The 20,462-nt window shown below is 48.1% G+C and overlaps 6 protein-coding genes across 6 annotated transcripts; 4 read left to right on the top strand and 2 right to left on the bottom strand.

The window, feature by feature from the left end:
• The first annotated feature begins 19 nt into the window (after positions 1–19).
• Positions 20–5,508, top strand: ASPBRDRAFT_158624 (putative GTPase activating protein (Tsc2)). The gene is made up of 2 exons (XM_067619437.1): positions 20–308; positions 424–5,508. Exon 2 carries the CDS (start codon positions 483–485, stop codon positions 5,181–5,183), a length of 4,701 nt encoding a protein of 1,566 aa, XP_067476381.1. The 5' UTR covers positions 20–308; positions 424–482; the 3' UTR covers positions 5,184–5,508.
• A 2,579-nt stretch (positions 5,509–8,087) lies between these two features.
• ASPBRDRAFT_294577 (uncharacterized protein) lies at positions 8,088–9,001 on the top strand. The gene is made up of 2 exons (XM_067622660.1): positions 8,088–8,149; positions 8,210–9,001. The coding sequence occupies exon 2, from the start codon at positions 8,322–8,324 to the stop codon at positions 8,847–8,849; it is 528 nt and encodes a 175-aa protein (XP_067476382.1). The 5' UTR covers positions 8,088–8,149; positions 8,210–8,321; the 3' UTR covers positions 8,850–9,001.
• Positions 9,002–9,108: 107 nt separating this feature from the next.
• ASPBRDRAFT_294571 (uncharacterized protein) lies at positions 9,109–10,230 on the top strand. The gene is made up of 3 exons (XM_067622659.1): positions 9,109–9,526; positions 9,584–9,736; positions 9,854–10,230. Exons 1-3 carry the CDS (start codon positions 9,368–9,370, stop codon positions 10,136–10,138), a joined length of 597 nt encoding a protein of 198 aa, XP_067476383.1. The 5' UTR covers positions 9,109–9,367; the 3' UTR covers positions 10,139–10,230.
• Positions 10,231–10,630: 400 nt separating this feature from the next.
• Positions 10,631–11,775, bottom strand: ASPBRDRAFT_131989 (uncharacterized protein; the record flags this gene model as incomplete). The annotated part of the gene is made up of 2 exons (XM_067618386.1): positions 10,631–11,362; positions 11,434–11,775. The coding sequence occupies 2 exons, from the start codon at positions 11,773–11,775 to the stop codon at positions 10,631–10,633; spliced, it is 1,074 nt and encodes a 357-aa protein (XP_067476384.1).
• Positions 11,776–14,276: 2,501 nt separating this feature from the next.
• Positions 14,277–15,255, bottom strand: ASPBRDRAFT_46427 (uncharacterized protein). The gene has a single exon (XM_067625640.1). The coding sequence runs from the start codon at positions 14,917–14,919 to the stop codon at positions 14,440–14,442; it is 480 nt and encodes a 159-aa protein (XP_067476385.1). The 5' UTR covers positions 14,920–15,255; the 3' UTR covers positions 14,277–14,439.
• A 1,750-nt stretch (positions 15,256–17,005) lies between these two features.
• On the top strand, positions 17,006–20,280 carry ASPBRDRAFT_209543 (uncharacterized protein). Its single transcript, XM_067621868.1, has 2 exons — positions 17,006–17,498; positions 19,420–20,280. Exons 1-2 carry the CDS (start codon positions 17,306–17,308, stop codon positions 20,013–20,015), a joined length of 789 nt encoding a protein of 262 aa, XP_067476386.1. The 5' UTR covers positions 17,006–17,305; the 3' UTR covers positions 20,016–20,280.
• Positions 20,281–20,462: the final 182 nt, after the last annotated feature.

The following is a 20,462-nucleotide window of genomic DNA, read 5'->3' on the forward strand; positions in this document are numbered from 1 at the left end:
TCATCATCGCTGCTCGGAGGGGAAAAGTGGCTTGGCGCACTTTTGCTCTGATTATATCCCCAAGTATCAACTTAGCTTCCCTGTCTCTTTGTTCGACTGGCTGTGCTTGTTCGGCAACCTTTCTTTGTTTGCCTGAGAGTTGGATTCCATGCTTGGACCGATTTTCCGATCCCGGTTGCCCGACTACTAGTTGCCCACTGATATGCCGCTGGCAGCAGCTCTCCGAGTGTAACATTCGGTAAAAGCCTCATATATACGCCTTTGCGGATCACTCCTCGTCCCTGATCCATCCATATGACCTGCCAATGGTATGTGAGATTTTGCGTAAAGTGGATCGCCGATGTAGAACTGGTCAGTTCCAGCTGACCGGTGACCTTCCGTGGCCTCTAGTCACAATCCCGTCGCTGACCGGTCATCGGACAGATATAATAATCCTCTGCCCTGAAGCAACCCATACGCACCCCTCTCGTCCGCTGGGACGCATGTCTTCTGACGATGCTCAATCCCCGTACTATACCAAGCACGCAGCATCAAGTTTTGTCGACGTACTCAAGTCACTAAGCATCTCCCGCCCAAAGTCCCCTTCTCCAATCTCGCTCCAGGATAGCAGTGATTCCTTATCGCATTCATCGGATGGACGCAGAATAAGTCGGACTGTACTGGGATTTGACTCAATGCATCGTGGCAGCGTCGTATCCAGTTCCTCCGACACCTCTGGTGCACGGGATTTCGATACGGCAGTCCGAACGTTGGCTCAGAGGCAGTCGCTAGGCCACGCTGTAGACGAGGCGGAACAAATATCAAAATCGCTCCAATGGTTCACTCCGGAACAGTCGCTTGCTCTCTGGGAAGCAGGGGCGTATCTCTTCCACCATGAAAGTTCCCCTGAAGCTCGACGGGGCGGTTCGATGTTGTTGGAAGCCGTTGCGGCACGGCAAGACCTGTCTCCAGCAGCGCGGCGCATCGTCTTCGAGTCGATAGCAAAGCCATCAGACAATGATGTTATTCCCGCGCGTGTCCAGGCTCTGATAGCTCTATCGGATCATGGCCGAAAATTGGAGTTTGCAGCCTCCTCCATATTGCCTGTGATATCGGCCTGCTTGCTTCCATTATACGAACTGGTTTCATCTGCTCGGCTAAAAGCCAGGAAAACCAAAGTTGGCAAGACAAACGGGTTAGGATACGATGGCGCTGTATTAGATGACCTCCTGCAATTTGCGATCGATCTTATCACATTACAACGCAAGCCACCAAGCGACGAAGAGGTTCAGGCGTTGTTAGAACAGACTTTCACAATTTGCCGAAAGACAAGCGTTGCTGCTGACATTAAGAACTCCCTTGGCGTTTTTGATGCCGTAATACTCTATGCAGACGTTCCGAATGGAAGCTTTGTTCCGATGCTCGAGGTATTATGCAGCATTCATGCATCTGTCAAATCGTTGTCCGGTCCCACGTCGAGAGCGGTCCGGAATCTGGCAAAGTCAAGGAGACAGTCCGAGATGATGGACAATTTATATACTTTCCTAAGGGAGTCCTGCGGCGAAAAGTGTCGTAACCTCAACGTTGTCCGGGGGGCGGTTTATGTTTTCATGGATCTTGTGCGCGCGTATGGTCAGGATGGGATACCCAAGTTCCAGTTCGAAGACTTGATAGAGTCGCTCCAGGTTGTCGTAAAGAAGGATGATGGCCGGTTGGAAGCGGATATTCTGGAGCTGTGTTTGAACATTTTGGAAGGTGACTACGTTCACACGGCCCTGGACAATGACTGGAGCGAGTTTGTGAATTTATTGAATGCATGCTCTCTCAGGGCCGTTGATGAACACGAAGAATCTTCCTTCACAATGCCTGATGCACAGCCGCGGGGCAGCGTGTTAGATGACACACGGTCTAACATTCTGGCAAGCACCATTCAGATTGCATCTACTCTGGAAGCCCTTTGGGATCGCTTGAATCATCAGCAGCGGCTAGACGCCACCCGTTTCCTAATGAATGCCTGTCGACATATCGAGCCTCCCCAGGCTGAGCTCGTCCTCAACACTATCCGCACCGAAAAGTTTTGCTCCCCCGAGAGCCCGGATTGGGTACAGCAGAACCAACGTCTCATCCGATGCTTCATCCGCTCCCGCAGCAAACCATCCGACGTTCGGATCCTGGCTTTGGACACTGTGAAGGATTCCTTCTCAACATATGACTCGCTGATTCTCTTCCAGGAACAGGGTCTCCTTGACCTCATGCTGGAAAGATTTGCCGAGGAGGATGACATTCTGTTTCTAGAATCATTGGTCTCTTTCCTCGTCGATGCTTCTGTGCTCGTCAGTGATAATGAAAGTTTCAAACGTTTGGTGGCAGTGTTAAGCTCGCCCATGAGCAAAGACCTGGACAAAGAGGGTATGATCGGGTCTGAGACTTCGACAACTTTATCTTCGGAACGCCGTTCTTTTAGCAGTGTTACGGAGCTGTCCTTGGCCAATATTTGCACTATTGGACTTGTCAGGATTTTTCTTCGGTCCCTAAACATGTCAGCGACTAAAGCGGCTTTGGTGTATGAAGCACTCTTGAACATAGCTCAATGCTCGGAGCGGCCGGTAGACTCGCGTTTGACATCACTGAAGCTATTATTCCGACTGCGATGCGATTCGTTGGGCTCGATTACCGTGACCTCAGTCTCTGAACAGGATTTCATGATGAACGTTTCCGGGCGAAATGTCGAAGCAGGCTCCAAACAACAGGGTGACCCGGCTGGTGAGCACAATATTGATAGCGATCAAGGGCGACCGGCAGCCCATGCAAGGCATTCGGCTCGGGAGCCATCGGTTCTTTCTAGGTCGTCAGGACGTAATCCAAGCATTGCCATACGGGCTTCAAGACTCACGCCTCCGGTTTGGACCTTTGCGACCCCGCAAGCCCTTCCTGAAGCGCCCCCAGATGAGTCGAGTCCTTTCGTGTATGCTTATGCGACGCCGGAGACGAGTCACCCCCTAGAATCTGAATCTGCGCAAAAGGTCGCATTGAAAGCAAACATGTGGCTTGAGACAGTCATATCATTGCTGCAACGTGAATCCAACTGGGATCTCTACAGCTACGTCCTCACCCATCTTGCAAGCCAACTCCAGAACAAAGATCTCTTCAGCAACGCAGTTCCTCAAATCAAATTACTGCGCAGTATCCTTTGCGATCAGGTGAAGAACGACACGTTCCGTGAGCCACCACCGTCCACTGGTGGGAAGAAGACCGACGTGGCTGGTTACGTCTTCGAGTTTCTCTGCACCTTGATCAGTTATCATGAACATTTTGCCAAAAGCGAAGAAGACGAGCTTGTTCGTGCATTCATGATGGGTATAATCGGATCCTGGGGTGGCACTTCTCGCGGATGCATCCATGCACTCTCTGTCTGTTGCCATGAAATTCCGCTCTCAGTGACCAAGTCCCTCAACGGAATTCTTGACAAAATGTCCAAAGTCATCACGTTGTCCAATCTTGCTGTGCATATCTTGGAATTCTTGGCTCTTCTTGCACGCCTTCCTGATGTCTATATCAATTTACGTGAGGAAGAGATCCGCACTGTTTTTGGTATCTGTATTCGATTCCTGCAGACTTCCAGAGAGCAGCGGTTCAAGGCTTCTGAGTCGCCCACCAGGAATGTTCAGGTTTCAACCAGGCTTGGGAGCGGTGTACGGGATAGTATGGCTTCGCCCGCAGAGTCGTCTGATTCTTCACTCCAAGATGGGATGTCCAGATACATCTATACTCTTACGTATCATGTCATGATCTTCTGGTTTCTTTCATTGAAATTGCAGGATCGAGCCAAACACGTGAACTGGATAACTAGCAGACTCATATATCGGGATGAACACGGTAGAGAGACAGTCGAAGAGCCAAGCCAGGTCTTCATCGACTTGATGCAGAGAGCAGCTTTCTCGGACCTGGGGGACACTATACCCTACCCAACCTTTCCCCCGACACCCGAGGATGGGCCTGTAGTGAAGAAGTCATGGGTTGTAGGTATGAGCATCGTGACGGTAGAGACGGCTGGAGTATCTGGCTTGACTCAAGTCACCAAGAGGCAGGCGTCAGGGACTACCTACGCAATGTTTCAGCAACGAACTGCGCCCGTCCTTCCTCACCAGGTTCCACCCACGCCAGATGCCCACTTGCATTCCGACACCATGCGCACGGCTGTCCTTCCGAGTCATATCATGCTTCAGCTGACAACCACGGCTTTCCCGACACCTACGGTGATGCAGCCTATTCCCCTTCCCGAAGATGACATCACACGCCGAGCACTCAACACCTTTGACCGCAATGACATTGTGGATGGACACAAAATCGGTGTTATCTACATCGACAACGGCCAGACCACTGAAGCAGAGATCCTGTCGAATACCAGCGGCAGCCCAGACTATGAATACTTTCTGTCAAGACTCGGAACCAAAGTTCCGCTTCAGGGTGCTCGTTTCAATACTCAAGGGTTGCATGCGGACTTTGATGGCCAATTCACTTATGCATGGCGTGACCGGGTTACCGAGATTGTCTACCATGTTCCGACAATGATGCCTACGAACTTTGATAATGACCCATCCTGCATCAACAAGAAACGCCACATAGGAAATGATTTCGTTAACATCGTGTTCAACCGGTCGAATACACCTTTCAACTTCAATACCATACCCTCCCAATTCAACTTTGTCAACATCGTTATCAACCCTGTGTGCCGTCTCACCACTGATCCTGGCAGTGCGGAGTCCAGACGGACTGATTTCGAGAACATGTTCTACCAAGTGAAGGTGATGAGCAAGCCTGGGTTCCCGGAAATATCGCCTGCTGCGGTGCCCAAACTCATCTCCGGGAAGAACCTTGCTCCCTTCGTTCGCATCCTTGCCCTCAACGCGTCTGTTTTCTCGCTTGTCTGGCACAGCCAAGGAGGCGAGCACATTTCATCGTGGCGCAACAGACTGCGCGAGATCAAGAGACTTCGTGAGCGGGCACTAGGAAACCAGGCTCAAAGTTCTGAGGCTGCGGAAGGGACTTATCCCGGCCAGCGCCGCAACACCAAAGCCAACATATTCTCCGAAGAAGTACCCTCGCGCACCACCTCTGTCCGGACCGATTTTGCTACCGATTGGAACGCAGCTGCAGACGCGAATATTCTGCAGAACTTGGACTTTTCGCGTTGGGGTCGATGAACGCCACATGCTATTTTGGTTTCAGGCAAAGAGGATCGATGATGGATAAACGAGGGCCAGAAAAGACAAAAGAAGAAAAGGAAAAAAAGAAAAGAAACAACAAATAATTTTCCTGGATTTTTTATTATTGACTCACTCATGACCCTTTTGCTACGACGGATGACTGTACATCTTAACACCCATGCTTTGCAACTTGTGTAAATACCCCTTTTGCCCTGCAGCACGCCAAAAAAAGTTCACTGTTCCTGATGCTATTTTTTTTTTTTTCTTTTTGACACTCCTTCTCTTCCATTGCGATGTTTTTTACTGCCGTGGCCCACTCAGGCACACCTTGGAAAATCAAATAAATAAGTCATAGTATTTATTAGGGTAACCGGTGCATCGTTCCATGGTAGTAAACGTAGACTTGACGTATCGTCTCTGGCCGCAGATTTGTTAACTATTTCCAAAATACTAATGCAAGAATGACCAGATTGTAAACTGGGGTAATAATACTGGTAAATAATACAGTATGTGACGCTTCAAGATCCCGGATAGGACCAATAGGTGGCAATAGGTGGCAGCTGTCGCAGTAATTTTTAATCTGAATAATACTGCTGACTAGTATTGGCGCTCAATAGTGCAAATTATAAAAATTGTTTATCTTTCGGAACTTTACACAAATCCGCGGCCAGAAAGAAGATTGTACTCCGGAGTAGTTCACCACCCGGCTCGGCTGTGAACTACGTTATGGCATAGCTGAAGACGGCATGGTCTCCTTAGTTTCCACCCTTAGACCATCGGACCATCGGACTCTCGGACTATCGGAGATAACTATGGAAGTACTACTATCCGATACGTAGAAGGGCGTTGCCGAATAAAGTTCATACTAGTTAGGGACCAAAAGTCTCTATGACAGTATGACAGTGACAGTAGATGGATTTGATTGATTGTAGGTCCCTGCTTCCCGCTCCCGCCTTAACCTAACTATAGTTCAATGGTTCACTATGACTCACTACCTGCAGTAGATGGTAGTTAGTTATATCACCCATCTCATATAACTACTTAGTTCAACTATTATCAGCCGCGAAACCTAATCGATCGCCGCCATAAGAGGGGACCTAGTTCAGCAACGTGCGAATTTAGTCTTCTGCATACGGGAGTTGTCTGCCTGGATATGAGGGGCTGGTACTACTACTACTACTGGCAGTTGACTTCTTACCATTTGATACTGAGTAATAGTGCGGCGTGCAGTGAGAAGGGTGTGTGGAGCATCGTATGAGTGTATTACTATACTTATCATATACAGGCAAGTTGCAACACATGGTGGTAACAGGAAGAAAGTGTGGCATGTGACCCCTTTTTTGGGGGGTTGGGGGATTGGAAAGAATCTCCAGGGAAGGGGAAGCGTGTGATTGGATCTGTCTAGGATCTATCTGGGGTCCTCAAACAGACTTTCTCAAGGAGGAAGATGAAGAGAGGTCGTGTAGGCAGCAGAGGTAATGAAGGATTAGGTGGTACCTGGCTATAGTACAGTCCGGTAAAGACTAATCACTACTAGATTATGAAAGAAGTGACGCAACAACGCTTGTGGTATGTCAGGTCTCCACAATCACAGAAGCAGAAAGTATCGGTCTCATAAGAAACGGAAAAGGACCAGGGTATCCATCAATCGTTCTTAGAGTTTCCACAATGTTGGAGCATCAGTTTGACGCATGAAGAGGGGGGCGAAGCTACAGGGGCTTGTATTTTTAAGTTTAAGCTAATATGGTGATTGCCTCTGAACTTCCTTCTAGAACCTTCAGAGCACACAACTGTGAGGCGCTGCCGCCTATCACCCATACCACACGTGTAGCTTACGCCACTAAGTTTTTGCTCCAGGGAAAGACTTGTCTAGTTGCCTACTCAGTGACAGAGATTCCCCAGCCCGTTGAGACAACTGTTCTCTGAGGTTCTCCCTACGGACTGAAGCCTTGTGTGAGACGTCGGTGTCTATATGAAGGTTGTGCGTACACACGACCTCTCCGAAAGATATACCCCTGGAAGAAGTACCTCGTGCGAATTGCGGTGATGGACCTTCTTATCGTCGTTGTACCTGTCAAGCATTCTTGATTGTGTTCCGTGTAAATGGAACCACCGTGCATGTGGTCACCCTGGCAGATCAGTGTTTGTGATCAAGCGATCTGTTGACAGCTGTCAGTACCGAAAAAGGCTACTACAGAACTTCAACTCTGCGTATTGTTTGTGAAAAATCAGTGATGAAGAAGCAGGTAGTAAATGCCGCATACTGAGTTTCTGTGCAATGAAAGTGGCACCAGCTAATGGCATTCTTGTCTCAGGCCGGAGTTGAAGGAAGAGGAAGTGCTTTCTAGGCGTACCAAAGTCAAAAAGACGGGAGGCCGTCGATCGCGATCGCCAGATGCAGGCTGGTTTGTTCAATCAATCAGAAGGGCCTAGCAAATCTGTAACGCTAGTGAAGGAAAGAATGAGAGGGTTGCTGTCAATAACTAGTGCTACTCCGTAATGACCCCAGAATTGTCGGTATCGATGGGAGGGTGTTGGGCTGGGCCCTGAAAAGGTCTCAGCTTCGCCACACGGTCTCCTGTGTAAAGCCCACGGCACAGACCAGCTGGTGATATGTCAGTCATCCCAACACTGGATGATGTTTGGGATAGACGCCAGGGGAAAGTTGTGGATCCGCAACAAGTGCAGCCAAATTCCGAAGATCGGGATATGATTGTGTGTCCCATGTCCAGCCCTTCGGATGTAGGATGCACATCAGAGGTACGTTCCTTAACAGTGGCTTCCCGGTTTCATTTCTCCGGAGTATCTCTTGAGTAAGACAGCAGGGACATCTCAAAGTCGGTTTGCCGTTACCCACCAGTCAGAAATATTGACGCTCTCCGCTAAGGTTGGCGATAAAATGCGAAGTTGCCATAGGCTGGCCGGGCCCGAAAGTCTGTTCTCAATTTAGTGCCGTTCGACTAGTAAGTAGCCATTAACGGATAGCATCTTGCAAATACGAACTGCCAACCTTATTTCAAAAGCCACAGAACTCCCCGCTAATACATTCACCCATGATGCTTGGGGCTGGTAAATCCTGCCAGATTGAGGTCCCTATCGATAAAGAAAGGGGAAGGACTGCCCACGAACTGGACAATGTCTTGGAAGTACGAGGTGGCTCACCACGTGCTCGCTGGCATCACTTGTCCAATCGGATGGTCATTCGTTGACTTTCCAACATCAACAGCACTACATGCTGGAAAGGACGTTCTTCCTCTTGACGAAAAAGATATTCTTTTACAGTATCTATTCGGCTTAGACTGTTGGGCAAAATTAATGTCGCTGCTTCTGGCTAGAAGGATGAATAAACTATATCGACTTCATCGCACATGTCTGTTTCTCCACTCCAAGCGCCCTCCCGCGGAGAGTTGCTCTTTCTATCTCCATGCCTTTTATACACGGTCAAGAAGCATTATCACCGCCGGAGCTGTGACCTGGCGACGTCTGAACTATCGCCAGGGCTCTTTCGCTCGCTCGCTCGCTCTCTCTCTCTCTGACAGCGCCACGAAAAGTTTCCTTCCTACCCTGCGCTGGCTGTGTGTTCCGGTGTCCTTTTTGTTTCAGGCCTGTTATCTTTGGATTATACGGTCTCACCAGGCTCTAATGGTCTCAGGTCCTTCATAACCGAATTGCACTCTATCATTTCAGCCTGGCTACTCCACTACTGCGATGGTTCACCCATTGGTAGCAGGTTTCAGCCTCAGAATCTTCCTTGAGCGAGAACAACATGGACGCGCCACAGCGTTCTTCATCGTCCTCTCATTGGAAATGTTTGGTGTTTGGCCTTTAGAACTGGCTTTGAGGTTGGCGTTCAGCTTGCACTCAGTCTCCTCGTGATCGTCCACAGCTGGCGCAAATGCTGCGAAAGCGACTGTGCCTCCATGTCATTCTTCTCATATGCTTTTAGACTTTAAGAAGACCCTTCGTCATGTATAAATTAACGAGCAAGTCCAACCATTTCTTCAACATCTGCCATCGTGTATCACACTTCTCCAATTTCCCCTATACGCGCAGTTCTCTTCTCTCCAGCCCATTCATTTCTTCGATATCTGTCCCTGTGTATCACACTTCTCCAATTTCCCCTCTACGCGCAGTTCTCTTCTCTCCAGCCCAACCATTCTCTCCGGCACACCGATAGCATCATGGATCCTGACAACGCCATGCTACGTTTGATCCAAGATTTTGTTGAACTACTAAGGGATACTCCGGACTTCCGAGGTATTGCCGGGTACGACCAGGCCCAATGTGTCATAGTTGGGGGTGCAGCAGTGCGCTGCTACGTCAAACACCGCACCGTCGGGGTGTGTAGAGTACTACTAATCTTGCCATACAGTGTCCAGGCTGACCAATAGCTTTAGGACAATTTTGATATTGCAGTTTCGCCCCCCGATATTGCCCCGAGGATCAAGGAGAAGCTGTCGACTATGCCATATTTCGGACTGCAGCGAGACCAGCTGTACTGGGCAACGACCTACGGAAGCATTCGCATCGGCATCATACCAACTGATCTGGTGAGTCTCAGGATGGATACCCTCCCTCTTCCCCCCCCCACCTCCTCCCTTTTCCCATTCAAGATTCCCTTGGGGCAATTTACGTACTGACATATGGTCGCGATCTTTTTCATATAGTTTCCTGATATTCCGGGAAATCTGCAACCGATCGGCAGTCTAGATCCTTGTGATCTCCCCTTCCTTCCACTTGCACAACTAATTCAATTCAAAGCCCACGTTTGCGGGATGCGATCCGAAGAGCAAAACGCAAGGGACGCAGATGACGTTCAGAGGCTTCTGAAGCTTTTCTCCGGTCAATCTTACCGACGCCGGCTCTCGGATAGACAGTGGGCGTCGCTGCAGCTTGCGAAGCCCTCTCTCAAGCGAAGCAAGCCAGGATATGACTGGGACGCGGCCATTTGAGTTTGAGCTCGCTCGAACGTGCGGGTTGGGGCTTCTCTTTCTTTCAATGTTGTTCCTTTTCTTGTGTCTCCTTTCTTGTTTTCGTTCTTACTGTTTCTGTTGCTTTCCTTGCCCCGTAATACATGTTTTTGTTGTTGTTATCGTCTCTCATTAGTAATTTCGGGTTCTTCCATCTTCATCAGAATGTCTAATGTCCTGTATCTATGCCTCGTACTCTATATTACAAAATTACTGGTGCTGAAGGGATCTCCCCTAGTACAGAAAACACCTTCGGTTTTGGAACACAATACACATCTGTCATACTTCCGTATAAAAAGAGTTATCATTATTAGTTAGTGTTTATAGCGTTAAGTAGCGACATTATATATATTTGTAATGAGCGCAATGATGTAAAGGAGAGAAAAAGCGAGAGGATAGTACGCGAAATATGGCAAAGACCGTCGTCTGTCAACCTATTATTCACAGAGCGAAACGACATGTGAGTCGATGTGATCATGGTCCTAGTAGCTCCAGGGGCAGACCGAAATCCTTTACAAGGTCCGGGATAGACCTCATCCATTCATCCCTTTCCACGGTCTCCGGTGGTTGAAGTTGACCTTTTTTCTTCATATCAAGATAGAGGAAGAGCCGGTATTTATGACCATTATAGTCATCCATACGATCGCCATAGATGCGGTCAAGGTTTCGTCTACCATATTCCCGCCATGGTCTATCAAGATCAGGCAGACTCAATATACCGATGAATCGATCTTTCAGGACCTCCATCATGTCGGATTCCTCCTCGTTCCAACAGCGACTCCCATGCTGCCCTTCGTAGTGACGAATTGACAGCAGGCAGACGGCTTCCAGATATCGGGCAGGATTAGGAATAATAACAGGATAGTCGTCCTCAGGCAAGCGTTTGACACAAGGGTCGCTCCAGTCTGGGAGCCGGTCGTCCGAACTGAGCATATAGTATCGGTCATCAGGCTTGGGGTCATCAAGTGGCGGGTCGGGGAAAGTTGGGAAAAGTCGCGACTTCCGGTACAGATAAACGCCATTGGTGACGTGTGTAGTGCGAAAATTGAGGTCTGTGTGGTAATGATGATCAGGGAATGGAAGCAATGCGTACTCAGGGTTGAAGACCGCGCAACGACGACCATGTTTGCAGCGTGGTAATCCAGCCTCGTCGAGCACTTGCACAGCCTTCTCCATAGCCTCATCCTTGACTGCCCAGGTGCTGTACTATGCAGGTTATTAGCAACCGACAATGATAATATATTGTGAAGGGGTAAGGAATATTCTAAAATACTTACTCGAAGATCGGCTGTGCTTCCGTATATCCGCGTTATCTCAGGCCCCCATGGGAAGGCAGGCACCTTGGCTCCCCTCAGCAGCCACGCCAGGTAGCGTCTCAAGTCGCGGGACGGCCCTTTAGGAATGTGGGCATGTTTAAGAAGCCAGGAAGGTAGAACTGGAGCTGGGGCTGGAGCTGGGATAGGGGCTGGAGCTGGGTCAGAAGCTGGAGCTGGGTCAGAAGCTGGAGCTTGGACAAATGACGGAGCTTGAACAGGAGATGGAGCTGCGTCAGAAGCTGGGGCTGGGGCAGAAGCTTGAGCACAAGCTGGGTCAGAACATAGATCATAACCCAGTTCCATAGCTAAATCTAGATCAGCACCTGAGCGTAGGCCTAGCGCTAGATCTGAAGATGAAGAAGAAGAAGAAGCTAAATCTTCAAACGAATCCAGCATTGGATTATGATTCGGACCTGGAGCTGCTGTGTCCGAAATGAGAGTGGAATCAGAAACGGGCATCATAGCAGGAGCAGGAGCAGGAGCAGAAGCAATAGTAGCCATGGTGCAAGGGAGTAGACTGAGATGAGACAGAATGGAACGAGATGGGATGAGATGGGTTGTGATATTCTCAATCAGACCCTGGATGTAGTGGACATCTTTATAGGTTGAATTCCAAGTGTCACTTCTGTGTCTGTTGATCCTGATGGATACCTTTCTCGGTCCCATCCATCTTGCCATTGAGGATCGACTGATCGAGACCCCTTGGTAATGACCTTGTGACTTGCTGGTTTCATGAAGACGATACCTTCTTCGACTCATGGAGACGGACACAGCCGATTGAGACACTCGTCTTCATATTGTGTTGCTTATAGTGATTCCTGTCTTCTAGTTGCGCAGGCCCTGTGTATCTCGTGAGTCCGGCCTTCACTGAGAAACTTTCCTCTCTATTCTTTCAGTCAAAGCATTGTGTCTCAGTCACCATTCGACATACAGCGAACTCTCCATCTTCTATTCTGCTGTACGGTGGTCTGACCCGAGTAACTCAGACAACCAGCATTGCAAGTATCTCTGAATCCCTCACGACAGTAGGTCGATTTCCTCAGGGATATCTTTCAACCATAGTGGTGTCTCAAACTCGCTCCATCATCCAGCAGACTCTCCACTCTCTACCTTTCTGTGCGGTGGTCGAACCCAAGGTAACTAAAACCGTTAAGAGTCATCAGTATCTTGTGGCTCTCACCACACTAAAGGAAGTATTTCTCTACCCATTCATGCTGAAGCTACTCCCCTGACAACTTCCGATGTCCAGGAGTGTATAGCACATCCACGTGGTAGCATTCGAACTTACAAGAACATGAGACAAAGGAAGGACAAGCACACACATTCATTGGACGACACACTATCATGGCAGGGTCCATCTAGTATGTACTTTATCCATGAGGTACATTCCATGGTTTATAACCTTCTCTGAAGATGCATTGTCTCACTTTCCACTGTTCGATCCCACTGACTGGCGAATGCTTCGAATAGTGAATGAGGTGAAATCTGGGGTAGGTAGTCGGTAACTTGCTCCTTATCCCAGCTGGCAATAGCCAATAAAATTCTCATGGATGAAAGTTAGGATCGTTCTAATGCAGGATGGTACCATTCAATCTGATCAGCTTGAATCGACTGACATAGTATACAGAATGAAAAGTGGGCCCAACTATACTCTGTACTACTAGTAGCATATAATCTGCATTAGCCACCTTACATAACCCATTATGCCTAGCATAACTAACTGTATCCACGTGCTAACCCAATACAGTAGGTATCTCATTATAGTAGTAAGTTCCACACTACAAGCCAATGCAGTTACTTTGTACAACCTGCAAGTCAGAGATCTATCTGTGTAACCATTCAAGTCTAACCATATTATTATATTCTTACGAGATACTACCGGACTGCTCCCAGCGTGGTTTTAGATGAAGGAACCGATGATCTCTTTTTTTTTTTATGTCGATTAAGTACTCGGTATAAAGTAACTCCTAGCTCCAAGTTCAGTCCCACGGCTAGATAGTTAACCCTGTTCCTTTGGTGGAATGTTTCAAAAGAACCCTTTCAGGCTTTGTTTGCCACTCAGAAGGGCAAGCGAATTCAGCGGGAAGACAAAGGGGTTCTCTCTTTGTTTTTCAAGACTAATTATTAATAGTGCGAACGGCTTCTAGGCCATGTGGCCTCGAGCAAAGGCTCAATTGCTTTCGTCGTGTCGTAGGAGCACGGCTGAAAGCGAATGCCACTCCTATGTCAAAGCTTATGTCATTTTGGACGGTTGGACACCGGTCCAACGGAGATGCAATTCATCAAGTCGCTGATCAAGAGTTCATGTATTTATCAAATAAACGCATTCATTGGGGCTCACCCCTCGTGAGGCGGCCATCCAATGCAGAGTCAGACTAGGTACATACATTATCCAGCTGTAAGACACCCCGGAACGCAAACCCGAGACTTGTAGAGGGCGAGCGTGGGAGAAGAGAATGATAAGATAGAAATAAGAATGCAAAGGAGAATGAAAACTTCAACCAAACCAATGCGTAACGTCTCTCCAACCCTAGTGACGTGGCAGGGTGAAGAGAACCAAAGTGGCCAAGCACAAGAAATGAACGCCTTATCAAGGAGAATAAAGCACAAAAATATCAAGGAAAACCAGCAAGCCTTGCTGTACAGAGGTCGGGCCAGTACGCACTAATCGGTCAGTTTGGAAACTTGACGCGCTTGCACTTGGTCGATACTGAAACCCAGGGTCAATTGGCGAGCGTGGTGGCTAAACAGGACGGAGTATTTGCGTATGTGCAAGTCGCGAAGGTAATGTGAAGCAGGGCGGTCTAAATACGGAGATGGAAACGAGGCAAATCTTCGCCGGGATATCGTCATGCTTTTCGAATCTCGTCCAGGTGCGACAAACAGGCGACATCGGTCATTTGAGGGGGGTATCAGTCGATGGAAAGAATGAGCAGATAACCGTTGTCGTTGAGCATTTCGATCCTTCTAAGACCATCTATTGGTGGCTTCCTTTTCTTTGAGTCCACCCATGCGCTCAATATCCAACGACTGGAATCGCTCCGCATCGCTGGATTGATACGGCGGAAGCTCCTCATGGCACGGCTCCAAGCCCACTCCACCTGCGTCGGTAATTCTTACAACCACAACTCGACCCGACTTGCGCTTTCCGGATTCGTCCTCCTCCTCTGGGAATGTAATGCGAATTTCGGGAACTGGACTGGGCGGGGGACTCGACGAATTTTCAATGAGACTGCGCTTTTCGTCATAAACCAGAACGGACTCTGTCTTGGCGTTCGGCGAAGCAGAGACGGTGAATCGACGGTGATTTGGCACGCATTGCCCGTTATGTACAGGAAGTTCAGATCGTTCGCGGCTCAGGCGCTTGCGGCGCAGAACAATAAGTGCACCAACCAGGGCGAGACCGAGCAAGATGAGAACCAGCAGGGAAATCAAGAGATCGACCATGTAGGGGGAAAGTCCATCGTCGTTTCCAGAATCGCCGCGCCGAACAAGCTTCGAAATAGGATTGAACATGATTTTGATGGTTGGTTTTTTTGTTGGATTTTTGATGGGTCTTCGGATGCAATCCGAGGAAAATGTTGGGATAGTAACCGCGTACTTCTCGATAGATAGACGCGAAGATGTTGTTTCAAGAATTGAAGTTGTACTGTCTTCCCGAATACCCGTGTCAATTCTGGATATGGCACGGCACAGCAGCCTGTCGTCGACAGTCACTTACGATGGGTCTCAACAAGGGTCTCGCGGCGATAGAATCAGAGAGTGAATAGATTCTGCTTTTTTGTTCTTTCGAAGGACCGGTTGGAGACGGGGTCGTTGGACAAAAGGAGGGAATGTATCAGGTCGGTAGGATCAGGTAGTCGAGGCGAGTGGGGGAGGTTGGCTTCAACTGGGGGGATGAAAATAGACCAGGTTGGTTATAGCGAACGAACGGACAGCAAGGTGAACAGCTGAAAGAGTGAAGCCGACACCTGCTTAGCGAAAAGAGAACGTGACGGGGATGGGAGGAAGGAGGAAGAATGAGGGGAGGGGTTGGTATGGGGTCTGTCGCCTGGGAGAATGGAAGAAAAGGAACAAAGGGAAAGAAAGAGCAGAAAAAGAGAGCGAGCGCAGGAAGGGTGAGAAAGAGGAGACGACGGAGGGAGGAGGAGAGGGAGTGCAGGGCAGGGCCAGGGAGAGGCAGACCGGTGGGCGCCGGCACGACAGGAACGAGGCGCAAGGGCGCTTAGGCGCAGTCCAGACCGAGTGCAGGCAGGGGTGGCCTGGGGCAGAGTCCTTTGCTAGACTTGCTAGTCATTTCTAGTCCAGCTGTTTACTCGTCCTCAACCAAAAGGGGACTAAGCTCGTATTTCACCCTCCACTCAAGCGTGGGCAAAGACTCCGCTTTTCGCCTAGTCGGCCTTGGCTTGGTCACTGGCGTGGTTGCTAAGGTTCGCCGGTAATTTCCCCATTCCGGCCATCTGGCCTATCACGCGTCGAGGGTGCCTGACTTGGCCCATTCTTTGCCAACTAAACCCTTCATCATTCGCTGCCCACCCCTGTTCAAAAAAAGCTAACTGGTACCTACGCTAGCTAAATCGGTGTTTTTTTCTTCTTTCTATTCTGTCCATCTGCACTTCCCCTCTTTTGTCGTCCTTTTTTTAGGTCATCTTTGGGCGCTTCCCCCTGAAAGCGAAAACCAACAAGGTCTCAGTGCCCCCAGGACCACAAGGCTAGCAGTAGCACTACTCTACTTAACTACTAGTAGTTTACTACTGTACTTGCAGTAGGGAGGGGTAAGACAATCTATCTACTATCTACTATCTAGATTGTTTTTGTCTCCGAACGGAGGACCCTTTTCGGCTTATTGAGATGCCATCGTGGCAACGCTTCTATTTTAACTTCTTCATCTCTCCGTCCAGGGAATGGAATGACGTTTTGGTTCGCCAAGCAATAGTATCATGCCAACCTGTTTGTGGTAACTTCCGAAAGTGATTGGACGGTGGAGAAATCAGCCGGTGGCCCGGAAAAACATCCAAACAAAGCAAAGCTCTGCTGGCACCAGCAAAGGACAACAACGTACATGACTACTTAGCATTCGGCCATTGGTCTCATCACATGTGATGAGGATGACCATGCATCTGCTGATTCTCCTGTAAGATCTTACGGGCGGACTGACGTGTAGAATTCTCTTTCACATGACATCCAGAAACCACCTGTCATGTGCTAGTCAACTAATGCAGGGTCCATCTGTCAGCGATGGTGAAACACAACGGACGGTTAGGCACCTCCGTATTCCAGACTTTGACAGCGGCCTATCCATATTCTGGATAGTCTGTACACTGTACATCTCAATCTTGCCATGGAGACTATCAGTATGTTGAGACATATCGTACTATAGTATGTGGCGGATGAAGAAGTAAAATACCATGACCCCCTGGTTCGTAGCTGAGGTTACCACCGTCCAGTCCCAGGCTAAATATATACACCGCGGTAAGGACTACCGTATACGGTTATCATGTGTCCTCGATGTGGCAGCCATAGAATTCCACGGCTTCAAGCTTATATACTTCATACGTCTCAGGAAAACCGATTACATATCATGTGTCTCTGTTACTACTATCGGTCCCACATTAGAAATTATGCCAAGATATAAATCCCCGAAAACATGGCTAACGAAGATATCATCTCCCCATACCTTCTCCCAAGCCGCCCACCAAAGTCACTCAGGACTATCAATCAAACCCGTCAATAAGCATCGGAGAATAAAGGACACTCCCTAAATAGCCTTACAAGACAAAACCCCCAGAAACGTCCACCTATCTGTATTCAGAACTGAAACAACATACATCATATGTCTAAGATCAATCAATCAACCATGCCGTTACTAAATATAAAACAAGCACTCCTTGGCCGGATCCGACGCGCGATAATCGCCACATTCCTGAAAGCATCACTCGACCCCACACCCTCTCCCCTGCAGAATACCAAGTTCACGTCACAGTCACAGTCGCAGCATCAGGTATCTGGTATCTCTGGCGATCTTGGTATGTCGATCGTTCAACTAGTCAGGGGTAAGTGATATACTAATAAGGGGATAGATTCATGTCGTGCATTGCGTTGCACACCGGTTGCTGTTACTATTGTAGAGAGATAAATCTAGGAATGTTTCAATATGATCTTGTGGAATGATTTCAGAGACATGTGGGATTTGACAGGGACAGCTATGAATCTGTCAGTATGTTTTGCAGGTGTCTGAGGAGTGATGTTATGAAGACTAGCTGCTTCCTTTTTTTTCTGTAGTACTGGCAGTATCGGCTGTAGAGGGGATGCAACTACCTAGATTCAAGGTGCATATGGTTTTGTTGAGTAATGATACTATAGGATATATGTAAAGCTCCTGCTCAGTAGAAGAAAGCCGACGTACCACGTTAGGAGTTTGAATTCTCGAAGACTAATTCAACATATATACTAGTGGTGTGTTCAATATTGCAACACATACAGAGTACCCTTTGAGAAGTCCCTGATATCCTCATTCAACTGCGTTGCTTACCCTATTATTGTATAAGACATCTCATCTCCACCTAGTCTTGTCTAACGCTAGTCCTCGACAATTACTCAAGCGGACGATCCAGCTGCACACTGTCAAACATTTATAATTACTCTTCTTCTTTTCTTGTAGGTATATATTACTGGATTCAATACCACTCTTCGCAACATATTCTGCTATTGCGGACTCCTTAATAATGCCTTTAGTGGATGTAAATCACCACCAAAATCAATTAGCACTGACAGGATATACTAGCAGGCCACATCAATGAGACTAAATGAAAGCTCGAGTATATTTCTAGTATGGCTCGTGCTTTCTTTCCAAATAGGCCTATAGTTCCAAATAGTCAAGGGCCTCCAAGTCCACGAGCACTAGTCTTAGATGTAAAGCTCGCGTATCAAGATGACTTATGGTAGTAGCACCCATTCATCCTAGAGCTGCAAAGTATAAGCTACTAGATTTCGGATACTAAATAGTATATAGTTTCACAGTAATCAGTCTCATCCAGCCTTTCAAGTTATCATCGAACTGAATCAACTTACTGTGGTGATCTGAAAAAACATTGGAAGAATATACTATAGCCCCAGCTGTGAACATCATATCAAACTCTCTAGTAGGACATAGTACTGATATTATGATGTGAAGATGTCTCCGTTGTAGACACAGCTTTAAAACTCTCATATGTAGTAACATAATTAGATTTCTTTCAACTAAGTATGTCTTCGAATTTCTGTCAGAAAATCATTGTAAGATCAAGGGTCGCCTGATGTCAATCAAGCACTGTCGGGATCGTACGTTGTCACCTAAACTGTTGGAGTGCCACATCGAGACCGACGCATTGGTTCACATATGGTCACTTCTAAGTTGGAGGCTTGAAGATAGAAAATCTGTAAGCCACTAGCTGAAAAGTCTGGCTTAATCGTTGAGGCAGTTATACCAGTAGGCTTGGTCACGTGTCCGATTCACGCGAGCGCCGCCATGCCAACCAGTACGCCCTGCGCAGCGCCTAGATAGAGCAATACTCCACATATCATTTCTGCTTTTGCTCCCTGCTAGTAGAGCTGAATCGAACAGATTATGAGCCCGGTTCTTGCTTCGTGAGACTATACAGAACCTGACACATCGGAAATTGACGCTATACAAAGCGAAGTACCTAAGACCACCGAAACGTTGGTGGTGAACCGAAACGCGTCGTTGTTGGCGGTTGATCTTGCCTATCTAACTCAAACCTCCGGAAGTGCTAAGAACGGGCTACTATCCGCGTCCCCTCCACAAACTCTCCGATTGGTCGACATAAGCCAAGATGGCCTCCGGACCGGGACGCAGCATCTCTCTTGAGCATCTATAGTTTACCAGAGGTGTACAGGCAACTACGCAAGCAGATAGATTGCCCAAAGTTGTACCTGATGATGTCCCAGGTCTGCCTCTCCTGCTACGCGGACGTTCAAACCTCCTACAATGGGACTTCGAGGTGAAGCAGGAGCTCAAACTCGCCGGTCTACAGGATCTTATCGACCTGGACCTTCCCCGGCCGGCTACCACACATGAAAATTACGCAGCATGGCACAACTATTCGAGAGGATTGCAGTCGTGGTTGGTTGGCCAGCTGTCCGGTGGTCTCACGAGAGAGTTTAGATTGACTTCTGATGACAAGGACTACGCAGACGACGCATATAGAACAATACGTAAGATTGCGTTGGGCCATGGCGTTATCGCGTGTCAAAGTCTCGTGTACAGTCTTGTCAAACGGTCACGTAAAGATTATTCAACGGCAGGCCAATACGTTGAAGACTTTGAAAATAACTACACCTTCGCTAAAGAGTTGGATTGCGGCCTCTCTCCATTCGTCGCGTCCCTCTTATTGCTTCGAGAGCTATATCCGGAATTCACCAGCTGGGTAATGGCTGAAGAAAGCGCGATACCAGGCGATGCCGGAAAGACTTATACAGATAATGACTTTTTCAGGCTGTGCAGACGTGCTATCAAAGAAAGTGAGAGAATTCGATATGAATGACTGGGCCGCCACCGTAAGTAGGGGCAGGGTTACGTGATACAGGAGACCAATACGATTCATCTTCTCCCGATATTATAATCAGTCATGGGACTTGGGGAGGGCTGGTTGGTACTATCTTTCCATACCCATTGTTGAACAGACCAGATAGGCTAGCTAGAACCGAGCAACTTTGCGATTGTGCACAGAGAGCTCGTCCTTGTCACATTAACTGGACCAGGCACTAGTTTCATAATTGTAAAGCGACACAGCAATTGTGTGATCCGAGGAAGAGATCATCTTGTTTCTTTCATAGTCTTCGAGTGTTCCAAGTCTTTTCGAGAATTCGTTAGCACATTCTGCAATCTGTGGATATCTGATTGTTAGAATGACTCTGTCAATGCTTGATCGAGATTCACCCTTATTTTATCATATTCCTTGAGGTTTCGTAGAATGAGCTTAGTTGGTCTG

This window comes from Aspergillus brasiliensis (assembly GCF_001889945.1).
Source record: "Aspergillus brasiliensis CBS 101740 unplaced genomic scaffold ASPBRscaffold_11, whole genome shotgun sequence".
NCBI lineage: Eukaryota > Fungi > Ascomycota > Eurotiomycetes > Eurotiales > Aspergillaceae > Aspergillus > Aspergillus brasiliensis.